Source organism: Sphaeramia orbicularis, chromosome 8 (genome assembly GCF_902148855.1).
Source record: "Sphaeramia orbicularis chromosome 8, fSphaOr1.1, whole genome shotgun sequence".
Classification (NCBI taxonomy): Eukaryota; Metazoa; Chordata; class Actinopteri; order Kurtiformes; family Apogonidae; genus Sphaeramia; species Sphaeramia orbicularis.
Window position 1 is genome coordinate 18,029,346 of NC_043964.1, and position 13,449 is coordinate 18,042,794.

A 13,449-nucleotide genomic window follows, 5' to 3' on the forward strand; every position below is an offset into this window, starting at 1 on the left:
TGACACATGGCTGTATTTTAGAAACTTCAACCAACCAACATTTCTGACTTAATTTTTCATTATTAGTGACTCAAACTTGGTAAAGTACCCCTACTTGTAGACCAGTGTAATTACAAACATCCTCCAGCCCAGTTTCTTTTGTTCAAATACTCACAACTGCATTTTGTTGTTATTTTATAGGAATTATATGCTTCAGAGACAAAATTTGCTAAATCTTACATACTTTAATAAGATGAATTGGGGGAAAAAATGACAAAAGTGCTACTTATCTGATGTTTTCAGTATATATGATTGTTATTACACATATATATATGTTGGTTTATGTACATTTATACAATAGCTTTATAGATCTTCCACTAGAAAGACCCTTTAAAGTGAATATATTTTAATGTGCAGACAGTGTTTTGAAGTAGATCTGCACAGACAAACTTTCCTTTTTTTCCATTCATTTCTCATTAATTCTCAATATTTCTCATTTTGACACATGGCTGTATTTTAGAAACTTCAACCAACCAACATTTCTGACTTAATTTTTCATTATTAGTGACTCAAATTTGGTAAAGTACCCCTACTTGTAGACTAGTGTAATTACAAACATCATCCAGCCCAGTTTCTTTAGTTCAAATACTCACAACTGCATTTTCTTGTTATTTTATAGGAATTATATGCTTCAGAGACAAAATTTGCTAAATCTTACATACTTTAATAAGATGAATTGGGGGAAAAAATGACAAAAGTGCTACTTATCTGATGTTTTCAGTATATATGATTGTTATTACACATATATATATATTAGTTTATGTACATTTATACAATAGCTTTATAGATCTTCCACTAGCAAGATCCTTTAAAGTGAATATATTTTAATGTGCAGACAGTGTTTTGAGGTAGATCTGCACAGACAAACTTTCCTTTTTTCCCATTCATTTTTCATTAATTCTCAATATTTCTCATTTTGACGCATGGCTGTATTTTAGAAACTTCAACCAACCAACATTTCTGACTTAATTTTTCATTATTAGTGACTCAAATTTGGTAAAGTACCCCTACTTGTAGACCAGTGTAATTACAAACATCCTCCAGCCCAGTTTCTTTAGTTCAAATACGCACAACTGCATTTTCTTGTTATTTTATAGGAATTATATGCTTCAGAGACAAAATTTGCTAAATCTTACATACTTTAATAAGATGAATTGGGGGAAAAAATGACAAAAGTGCTACTTATCTGATGTTTTCAGTATATATGATTGTTATTACACACATATATATGTTGGTTTATGTACATTTATACAATAGCTTTATAGATCTTCCACTAGAAAGACCCTTTAAAGTGAATATATTTTAATGTGCAGACAGTGTTTTGAAGTAGATCTGCACAGACAAACTTTCCTTTTTTTCCATTCATTTCTCATTAATTCTCAATATTTCTCATTTTGACACATGGCTGTATTTTAGAAACTTCAACCAACCAACATTTCTGACTTAATTTTTCATTATTAGTGACTCAAATTTGGTAAAGTACCCCTACTTGTAGACTAGTGTAATTACAAACATCATCCAGCCCAGTTTCTTTAGTTCAAATACTCACAACTGCATTTTCTTGTTATTTTATAGGAATTATATGCTTCAGAGACAAAATTTGCTAAATCTTACATACTTTAATAAGATGAATTGGGGGAAAAAATGACAAAAGTGCTACTTATCTGATGTTTTCAGTATATATGATTGTTATTACACACATATATATATATATTAGTTTATGTACATTTATACAATAGCTTTATAGATCTTCCACTAGAAAGACCCTTTAAAGTGAATATATTTTAATGTGCAGACAGTGTTTTGAGGTAGATCTGCACAGACAAACTTTCCTTTTTTCCCATTCATTTCTCATTAATTCTCAATATTTCTCATTTTGACACATGGCTGTATTTTAGAAACTTCAACCAACCAACATTTCTGACTTAATTTTTCATTATTAGTGACTCAAATTTGGTAAAGTACCCCTACTTGTAGACCAGTGTAATTACAAACATCCTCCAGCCCAGTTTCTTTTGTTCAAATACTCACAACTGCATTTTCTTGTTATTTTATAGGAATTATATGCTTCAGAGACAAAATTTGCTAAATCTTACATACTTTAATAAGATGAATTGGGGGAAAAAATGACAAAAGTGCTACTTATCTGATGTTTTCAGTATATATGATTGTTATTACACATATATATATTAGTTTATGTACATTTATACAATAGCTTTATAGATCTTCCACTAGCAAGATCCTTTAAAGTGAATATATTTTAATGTGCAGACAGTGTTTTGAGGTAGATCTGCACAGACAAACTTTCCTTTTTTCCCATTCATTTCTCATTAATTCTCAATATCTCTCATTTTGACGCATGGCTGTATTTTAGAAACTTCAACCAACCAACATTTCTGACTTAATTTTTCATTATTAGTGACTCAAATTTGGTAAAGTACCCCTACTTGTAGACCAGTGTAATTACAAACATCCTCCAGCCCAGTTTCTTTTGTTCAAATACTCACATCAGATCCGGTCTGTACTTGTGGATGAGCGCACAGAAAGCCATTCCGTTCCGAAATGAAGTGGTCATGTTGGTGATGGCCACATCTCGGTATCCTTCGCATTGCACTTTGCACCACTGCTCCAGAGCCTTGATGGCAGCCATGGCCGCTCCGTCCGTCCGCAGTCTGCACAGGCGGAGTGCGCAACAGGCGCAACAGGCGGAGCGGAGGAGGAAAGAGGAGGTGAAAACAAACCGTCTCTGTTCGGGATTTGACCGTGAACTGCGGAGCTGCAGCTGCGTCCTGTTTCCTTCTTTTTTACCTGAATGAACCGGCAGGACTGTGGGAAGGGCTGCTGTGTGTTTGTGCGCTCATTAAACTAATTAACCCTCACACACGCTCACATCTGTTTACATCCACAGCAGGTAAATAGCTTTAATAAAGGCTGGGTTAAATCTACAAGTACATCCTGCACAAATTAATTCATGCACACTTCAGATAAAATCCAGTAATATACACATGTAATGATACAGTTATCATTATCACATAATTACTTATTATTATACTTAACATCAGATTGTGTATCTACTCCAGTTCTGCAGAAAATAGATTTTTTTTTTTCCGACAAAAGCAATTCATTCCATGTCCTCTGATGATTAAATCTGCAGTAATTTCTTTAAAGTTGGACTCATACTTTAGCAAAGGCAGTTTTACTTTATTTTACTGATACCATTTAATCACAGAGGAAAGGTTCAGTTATTATTATTATTATTATTATTATTATTATTATTTTTTTTTTTTTTTTTTTTTTTTTTTTTTTTAACATTTGTTAGGATTTCACTCATATTTCCACAAAGGTAAATAACTTTAAGAGAATAGAGGCTGGTTTAAATGTAGAAATATGTCTTGCAGTAATTAATTCATGCACACTTCAGATAAAATCCAGTAATATACACATGTAATTATACAGTTATCATTATCACATAATTACTTATTATTATACTTAAAATCAGAGTGTGCATCTACTCCAGTTCTGCAGAAAATAGATTTTTTTTTCCCAACAAAAGCAATTCATTCCATGTCCTCTGATGATTAAATCTGCAGTAATTTCTTTAAAGTTGCACTTTTGCAACAGCAGTTTTGCTTTTTTTTTTTTTTTTTTTTTTTAATTTATATCCTTTAATCACAGAGGAAAGGGTCAGTTTTGTTTTCTTTTGTTTTCTTTTTTTTTTTTTTTTTTTTTTAACATTTGTTAGGATTTCATTCATATTTCCACACAGGTAAATAACTCATAGAATAGAGGGTGGTTTAAATGTAGAAATATGTCCTGTAGTAATTAATTAATGCACAGTTCAGATAAAGTCCAATAATATAGACATGTAACAATACAATTATCAAAGTCACATCAGAGTGTGCATCAACCCCAGTTCTGCAGAAAACAGATTTCAATCCCCAACAAAAGCAAATCACTCCATATCCTCTGATGATTAAATCTGCAGTAATTTCTTTAAAGTTGCACTCATACTTTAGCAAAGGCAGTTTTGCTTTATTTTATTGATACCATTTAATCACAGAGGAAACATTCTGTTTTGTTTTGTTTCTTTTTTTTTTTTTTTACATTTTTTAGGATTTCATTCATATTTCTACACAGGTAAATAACTTTAATAGAATTGAGGCTCAGATAAAGTCTAATAATATAGACATGTAACAATACAATTATCAAAGTCACATCAGAGTGTGCATCAACCCCAGTCTTGCAGAAAGTAGATATTTTTCAACAAAAGGAAAATCAAATCTTTTGATGATTAAATCTGCAGTATTTTTTCCTAATTTTAAGTTGCCCTTACAGCACATGGATACAACCACACTGTTGCAAATGCAGTTTTGCTTTATTTTATTGATATCTTCTAATCACAGAGGATAGGTTTTGATTTTTTTTTTTTTTTTTAGTTTTGGGGGGATTTCATTAGAGACAAAAGTTTTGAGCTTTTTAAAATAGTGAAAAGTATCATACAACCCAGAAAAGTCCCAGTAGAATCTAAAGGAATATTGTACATGGCTGCATATACAGTGATGAGTTTAAAAAGTCAGCATGTAAAGACAAACTGAATGGGTTAAATGAAAATATGTCTTTAAGTTACTGCTAAGTTTTGATAATACAAAATGAAAACAGATGCAAATATTACTGATACTACCACTACTACCAAATACAGGGTGGGGAAGCAACATTTACAATATTTTGAGGCAGGGATTGAAAGACAGTGTATGACCAATTAGTTTATTGAAAGTCATGAGAATTTATTTGCCACAAGAAAATTGACATAATAGAAAATGTTTTTATTCTATGTGTCCTCCTTCTTTCTCAATAACTGCCTTCACACGCTTCCTGAAACTTGTGCAAGTTTTCCTCAAATATTCGGGTGACAACTTCTCCCATTCTTCTTTAATAGTATCTTCCAGACTTTGTCGTAATAATTTTGCTCATAGTCATTCTCTTCTTTCCATTATAAACAGTCTTTATGGACACTCCAACTATTTTTGAAATCTCCTTTGGTGTGACGAGTGCATTCAGCAAATCACACACTCTTTGACGTTTGCTTTCCTGATTACTCATATGGGCAAAAGTTTCTGAAAAGGTATGGATAATAGTGTTAGGTATGATTATGACATCAATATATGTTTGGTTTCAAAACAATTGATGTAGTGCCTGCTGAGAAAAAAACAACTAAATGTTCATTGTAAATTTTGCTTCCCCACCCTGTAATAATAATAATAATAATAATAATAATAATAATAATAATAATAATAATAATAATAATAATAATGTCAGTATTTATGAAAAAGAAAACACAGAGTTGGTGTAATTGGGGTTCACTGAAATCTATGCCTACGTAGGCTAGAAATGCTATACTCAGTTTTTATTTTAGGGAACATCCTTTTTTTATTTATTTATTTATTTATTTTAAATAATTGAACAGCTCTAAGTTTAAGGTGACATAATGAACAGACCTGACATTAAAGTAATTTAACTTTTTTCGGCAGTAGATGGCAATCTGGAACAATAGTAGTTGTCATAAACCTGTCAGTAATTTTTCTCTAACTCACACAGTCGCTCTTTGAACAGATCCTCTACCTCCACAGTTCCCGCTGGTATTCTCTGTCTGGGTACGCGTCCATGAGCACCTGGAAAACGGATGGAATGTACACAGAGGACGGACAGAACGCTCTGTCCGTATCTGTCTGTGTCTTTAACGTTACTGGCAGTCAGCGTTACTTTTATCACCGTCATTTATTTTAAAAAATCTCCACACTCTTCACACTCCCCACACATTGTTCCACCACCGCGTACCTGCTGCACTCAACTATGAATGTTACACAGCCGTAAGTGGTATCAGTGAATTTGTATCAGATTACTTTTACGAGTATGAGTACAAGTACACACACTGAGTATCGGAGCCAATGCTCGATACTGGTATCGGATCGGTGCATCCCTAAAAAATATGTGAATTACATTGTGCTCAGAAATAATTAACTTAGTAAGTACTTCAGACCTCTGTCTTTTGGTCAACTCAACTCTGTTTTAAGTTTTATGCATCCCAGGTGTTTTCATAGCCTGTAACCCTTACTGCTGGTCCAGATAGGCCCTAGGTTTGGTGCTGGTAACAACTGGGGGCTCGTCTGGGATTTAATAGCACTGTTTAATAGGCTGCAACTAGAGCATCATCCAGGGAGCATAGGCCATCTGTGTAATGTCAACATAGCTCCAGTTACAGCACTTCGGATATTAGTCTTTAAGATCCAGAAGAGACAATCCAGTTTGAATGTGTCAGCTGATGACAGTTGCAAGTTCAATCGACGATGGCGGCAGCATACAGTGTAGATGACATGTGTGAACCAGACCTCTATGACTTAATCGTGAAGTACATACGAAATTAGAAAATGGTTGCACTGGAGGATGAAGGGATGGCCCAACTCCTCCTCTTCAATGACATGTTGAACGACCTGCTGACTACCAACACCAAACCAGCTGAAGGCAAGGCAAGTTTATTTGCATAGCACATTTCAGCAACAAGGCAATTCAAGGTGCTTCACACAGGACATTGAAATAAAAGAAACAAAAAGAAACACATTTAAAACATTATAAAAGAAACATATAAAAGGTGATTAAAAACAGCAAGTAAGAAAACAACACATAAAATAAAAAAATAAAAAAAAAACTAGAAGCACTCGGAGAGCGCAGACCTCCGCCAAGGCTGATCAATGCCCCCCCCCCCGTGGGCCCCCCCACCCCCGATCACCACCAAAATTTAATCATTTCTTCCTTATCCCATTTCCAACAAACCCTGAAAATTTCATCCAAATCTGTCCATAACTTTTTGAGTTATGTTGCACACTAACAGACAGACAAACAAACAAACAAACAAACAAACAAACAAACAAACAAACAAACAAACCCTGGCAAAAACATAACCTCCTTGGCGGAGGTAATAAATAAATAAATAAATAAATAAATAAATAAATAAAAAATAAAGATTAAAAAATAAAAACACACACATATTAAAGTAAAAGTTGCAGTGCAGAGTTTCAAAGAGAATATAAAATTTAAAAAGCTGAAGATAACAATGTTGCATCCTAGGAGATAGAGCCCGACGATACAGCCCAACAATGAAGACACCCAGATCGACCCCATCCTGAACATACCCAGCTACATCAAACTTCCATTAATCCTGGACAGACACATCTTTACACCCCCATCCTCACCTCAGCACCACCTTCAGGCAGATACAGTAGCATACCAGCCAGGAATATATTTACCTGGGTGAAAGAATTCCTGGTAAACTGCACGGATTGCATTTCCACCACACCACAAAGTTCCTGGAAATGTATTCAAATCAGGCTTGATAATTTTGAGTCGTCAACTCAAAGTTCTACTGAATTTTTTGGAGCATATTCAGCAAATACATTCGATGAGATCCAGGCTCTTTAGAGTGTATTTGCAGAATACTTTAGTACTCTTTAGCAATGTAGTTTGGCCGTCTCCTACAAGCGCTTTCCAATCCTATGAAGAAGATCATGCAGGATGAGGGGAGCGGGAAGGGGACACTGGGAGGTGATGGGATGCAGGGAAAGGATCATGTGGGGCAAGGAAGGGGATCCCTGGGTTGAAGGGGACCACAGGGGACTTAGGGAGGGGGAAGGGAATCCTCGGGGACCTGGGGGGGGTCATGGGAGATGAGGGGTTGTACGATACAGGGAAGAGGATCATGGGGAAGAGGGAAGTGGGAAGGGGCAGGGGATTGGATTGGGCAAGGGGATCCTGGGAGGTGAAGGGATGCAAGTAAGGGGATCATGTGGGACAAGAAGATGGGGAAGGGGATCATGGGGGACAAGGGGAATGGGATCCTGGGAAGGGTGAGGGGATGCAGGGAAGTTGAGAATGGAGGACAAAGAGAGTGTGAAGGGGATGGAATACTGCCCCCGAGTGCAGCAGCCATGAGAGTATACCAATGCCAGATGGTAGCAGTGACACCCCCTTCCTCCACCCCACTGGCCCTTGGTGGGATGTTGTGTGTTGTAACATGTTGTACCAATACGTACCTTGTAATTACCTCCGCCAAGGAGGTTATGTTTTTGCCAGGGTTTGTTTGTTTGTTTGTTTGTCTGTTTGTTTGTCTGTCCGTTAGTGTGCAACATAACTCAAAAAGTTATGGACAGATTTTGATGAAATTTTCAGGGTTTGTTGGAAATGGGATAAGGAAGAAATGATTAAATTTTGGTGGTGATCGGGGGTGGGGGGGCCCACGGGGGGGGGGGGGGGGGGGGGGCCATTTCCAACAAACCCTGAAAATTTCATCAAAATCTGTCCATAACTTTTTGAGTTATGTTGCACACTAACGGACAGACAAACAGACAAACAAACCCTGGCAAAAACATAACCTCCTTGGCGTGGGGGGGCCCACGGGGAGGGCCACTGATCAGCCTTGGCGGAGGTCTGCGCTCTCCGAGTGCTTCTAGTTTGTTTGTTTGTTTGTTTGTCTGTTAGTGTGCAACATAACTCAAAAAGTTATGGACAGATTTTGATGAAATTTTCAGGGTTTGTTGGAAATGGGATAAGGAAGAAATGATTAAATTTTGGTGGTGATCGGGGGTGGGGGGGCCCATGGGGGGGGCCACTGATCAGCCTTGGCAGAGGTCTGCGCTCTCCAAGTGCTTCTAGTTTTTCTTTAAAATTGTTCTTTTTGTGTGCAAAGCCTGTTGTGCTGTCAAATACTCTGGAAGACACACAAGAAAAGATGATTCAGTATCAGGAAATGTTTAGTATTTTTATGATAATGACAATAATGATAATGATGTTAACATGTCTATTGACAACTTTTACGGTACTTGATGCCAACAACACTAGTAAGTTAATGGATAACGAACCACTAAGACACTCACTCCTATGCACTTTTATAGGAATTTCTCCTGCCTGTGAACAAGCATTCATGGGCCACCCTCGACACAATAAGGGCTCGGGTTTCCGCAGGAGTCCATAAAATCATGTAATATTAATATTAGCAGTTTGTTTAGTGAAGCACAGCTAGCGGTGTGACGTTAACATTATCGTGACAGAAACATACAATGATATGTTGAGCTGTGTTTCAATTAAAATGCAGCCAAACTTAACTTTCTCAGGGCTAAGACGACCTCAGACTAACTGATCCTTATCATTACCAGTGTAATTTGTGAGAAGTTAGCTTTATCGTTACAAAAGTTATACAATTTTAGCTTTGATGTTAATGGTAGGCTTTGATGAAGGTTGAACTGTTGAGGGAGGTTAATAAATATTTAGTTTTTTGTCCAAGACCGCAAGTCCTGGGTGGTCCTGAGGCTGCGAGATCACCAGTTCAGTTATCTATTCCAAAACATATAATGATTTCTATAAGATGACAACAACAACCGAGAAGTATTTCCATAAAGAAAAAACTTACAAATGTGGGTCCTCTCCTCAGCAGTTGACACACAAGCTGCCATCTCAGGGTATTTGCCAAATCCATATGAATCACCAACCGGGGCATCCTTGGTTTAAGGATCGGGACAAGAGCAACACTCAGGAATTCCATCTGATCTTGGGTTGCGCAAACTTTTAAATGAAACAGAACTTGGGTCTCGACTGATGACGTTTCATGAGATCACAAGAATAGAAGAACAGACAAGAGCGCATACTGAGAAACGCTTCAACTCTTTAAAACCAAATGTGTCATCGATGACACATCAGTATGAGTGCACTTTCAACGACCGTAATTCTGTCACTGTTTGTGTAATTGGAAAAGTTTCAAATCCTGCAGGAAGAATGGACTTTTCAGTGACATACAGGAGATTACAGTAGTGAAAGGCACTGAACCACAGCAGCCTGTGGGTGTGGGGGACGGACAGAGGAGACGGACTGTCCACAGACGCACTATAGGAACAGATGTTTGAGCTTTTTAAACCATTTTCTTTGTTCTTACCGTTTGCTGTGTTGTTGGGATTTTCCTTTATTTTTAATGAGTCAACAAGTTTTCTTCTGTGTTTTTCTGCTGTTTTTTTTTTTGTCTTTTTCTTTTTTCTTCTTTTCACACTTACCATTTGCCATGACTTCATTCTTTCAAAGTTTTGAAGTTGCCACTCTTAAAATGTTGTGTCAGCGATCAGAGTCTTACTGTCTGTGCTTATGCTGTGGAGGCAGAGAAGAAACTAACTGGTAGAATTTTCTTCCCAAGATATAAAGTAAAAATTCTAAATGCCTGACACCATAGACAAATGTTTGGTGTGTTTAAAAAAAAAAAAAAAACTCTATATTTATATGAATAATTAGAAATTGAAAAAAAATGTCAACAAGTTCTAAAGTTGAAAAAAAATGCACATTTATATGAATTTTGAAAAAACTTGTTTTTTTTAATACAGAAAATAAAATACACAACAACAAAAAAAACCCAGAAATTAATCTGCTGTTTTGTTTTGTTTTTTTCATCTTTTTCTGCTGTTTTTTTGTTGTTGTTGTTTGTTTTGTTTTTTCTTCAATTCCCGACATGTTCACACTTACCATTTGCCATGATTTCAGTCTTCATGTGTTCAGGTCTCTCCCAAAGTTTTGAAGTCGTCACTCTCAAAATGTTGCGTCAGCGATCACAGGTCTTACTGTCTGTGCTTATGTTATGGAAGCAGAGAAGAAACTAACTGGTAGAATTTTCTTCCCAAGATATAAAGTAAAAATTCTAAATGCCTGACACCATAGACAAATGTTTGGTGTGTTTAAAAAAAAAAAAAAAACTCTATTTATATGAATAATTAGAAATTGAAAAAAAATGTCAACAAGTTCTAAAGTTGAAAAAAAATGCACATTTGTATGAACTTTGAAAAAACTTGTTTTTTTTAATACAGAAAATAAAATACACAACAACAAAAAAAACCCAGAAATTAATCTGCTGTTTTGTTTTGTTTTTTTCATCTTTTTCTGCTGGTTTTTTTGTCTGTTTGTTTGTTTTGTTTTTTCTTCAATTCCCGACATGTTCACACTTACCATTTGCCATGATTTCAGTCTTCATGTGTTCAGGTCTCTCCCAAAGTTTTGAAGTCGTCACTCTCAAAATGTTGCGTCAGCGATCACAGGTCTTACTGTCTGTGCTTATGTTATGGAAGCAGAGAAGAAACTAACTGGTAGAATTTTCTTCCCAAGATATAAAGTAAAAATTCTAAATGCCTGACACCATAGACAAATGTTTGGTGTGTTTAAAAAAAAAAAAAAAACTCTATTTATATGAATAATTAGAAATTGAAAAAAAATGTCAACAAGTTCTAAAGTTGAAAAAAAATGCACATTTGTATGAACTTTGAAAAAACTTGTTTTTTTTAATACAGAAAATAAAATACACAACAACAAAAAAAACCCAGAAATTAATCTGCTGTTTTGTTTTGTTTTTTTCATCTTTTTCTGCTGGTTTTTTTGTCTGTTTGTTTGTTTTGTTTTTTCTTCAATTCCCGACATGTTCACACTTACCATTTGCCATGATTTCAGTCTTCATGTGTTCAGGTCTCTCCCAAAGTTTTGAAGTCGTCACTCTCAAAATGTTGCGTCAGCGATCAAAGGTCTTACTGTCTGTGCTTATGTTATGGAAGCAGAGAAGAAACTAACTGGTAGAATTTTCTTCCCAAGATATAAAGTAAAAATTCTAAATGCCTGACACCATAGACAAATGTTTGGTGTGTTTAAAAAAAAAAAAAAAAACTCTATATTTATATGAATAATTAGAAATTGAAAAAAAATGTCAACAAGTTCTAAAGTTTAAAAAAAATGCACATTTGTATGAACTTTGAAAAAGCTTTTTTTTTTTTTAATACAGAAAATAAAATACACAACAAAAAAACCCCAGAAATTAATCTGCTGTTTTGTTTTGTTTTTTTCATCTTTTTCTGCTGGTTTTTTTGTTGTTGTTGTTTGTTTTGTTTTTTCTTCAATTCCCGACATGTTCACACTTACCATTTGCCATGATTTCAGTCTTCATGTGTTCAGGTCTCTCCCAAAGTTTTGAAGTCGTCACTCTCAAAATGTTGCGTCAGCGATCAAAGCTCTTACTGTCTGTGCTTATGTTATGGAAGCAGAGAAGAAACTAACTTGTAGAATTTTCTTCCCAAGATATAAAGTAAAAATTCTAAATGCCTGACACCATAGACAAATGTTTGGTGTGTTTAAAAAAAAAAAAAAACTCTATATTTATATGAATAATTAGAAATTGAAAAAAAAATGTCAACAAGTTCTAAAGTTTAAAAAAAATGCACATTTGTATGAATTTTGAAAAAACTTTTTTTTAATACAGAAAATAAAATACACAACAACAAAAAAAAAACAGAAATTAATCTGCTGTTTTGTTTTGTTCATCTTTTTCTGCTGTTTTTTTTGTCTGTTTGTTTTGTTTTTTCTTCAATTCCCGACATGTTCACACTTACCATTTGCCATGATTTCAGTCTTCATGTGTTCAGGTCTCTCCCAAAGTTTTGAAGTCGTCACTCTCAAAATGTTGCGTCAGCGATCAAAGGTCTTACTGTCTGTGCTTATGTTATGGAAGCAGAGAAGAAACTAACTGGTAGAATTTTCTTCCCAAGATATAAAGTAAAAATTCTAAATGCCTGACACCATAGACAAATGTTTGGTGTGTTTAAAAAAAAAAAAAAAACTCTATATTTATATGAATAATTAGAAATTGAAAAAAAATGTCAACAAGTTCTAAAGTTTAAAAAAAATGCACATTTGTATGAACTTTGAAAAAGCTTTTTTTTTTTTTAATACAGAAAATAAAATACACAACAAAAAAAACCCAGAAATTAATCTGCTGTTTTGTTTTTTTTCCATCTTTTTCTGCTGTTTTTTTGTTGTTGTTTGTTTTGTTTTTTCTTCAATTCCCGACATGTTCACACTTACCATTTGCCATGATTTCAGTCTTCATGTGTTCAGGTCTCTTTCAAAGTTTCGAAGTCGTCACTCTCAAAATGTTGCGTCAGCGATCACAGGTCTTACTGTCTGTGCTTATGTTATGGAAGCAGAGAAGAAACTAACTTGCAGAATAGACATAATTGACAAAGGTTTGGTGTGTTTAAAAAAAAAAAAAAACAAAAAACAAAAAAAACCCTCCACATTCATATGAAAAATTAGAAATAATAAAAAAAATATCAACAAGATCTAAACTTTAATAAAATTGCACATTTGTATAAACTTTGAAAAAAAAAACATAATATATATATTTTTAAAAATACAGAAAATAACATAAAAAAACAAGATTAAATAAAAAAAAACCTAGAAACGAATACACAAAATAAGCACTTGGACATTTCCTACTCAGTCAGTGGGAGGTCTGCTGCTGCTTTACAGGCATTACAACTTTACAGTAACATCCAGAAAATCCCAAAC

General features: G+C 34.8%; 1 protein-coding gene across 2 annotated transcripts in view; it reads right to left on the reverse strand.

Moving 5' to 3' along the window:
- Positions 1 to 2,689, reverse strand: part of micall2a (mical-like 2a) — a 39,635-nt gene extending 36,946 nt beyond the window's left edge. For both annotated transcript variants that reach the window (XM_030140160.1, XM_030140159.1), the window contains exon 1: positions 2,547 to 2,689. In XM_030140160.1, the coding sequence (XP_029996020.1) occupies positions 2,547 to 2,689 (143 nt within the window). The remainder of the gene's footprint in view (positions 1 to 2,546) is intronic.
- Between the last annotated feature and the right edge of the window lie 10,760 nt (positions 2,690 to 13,449).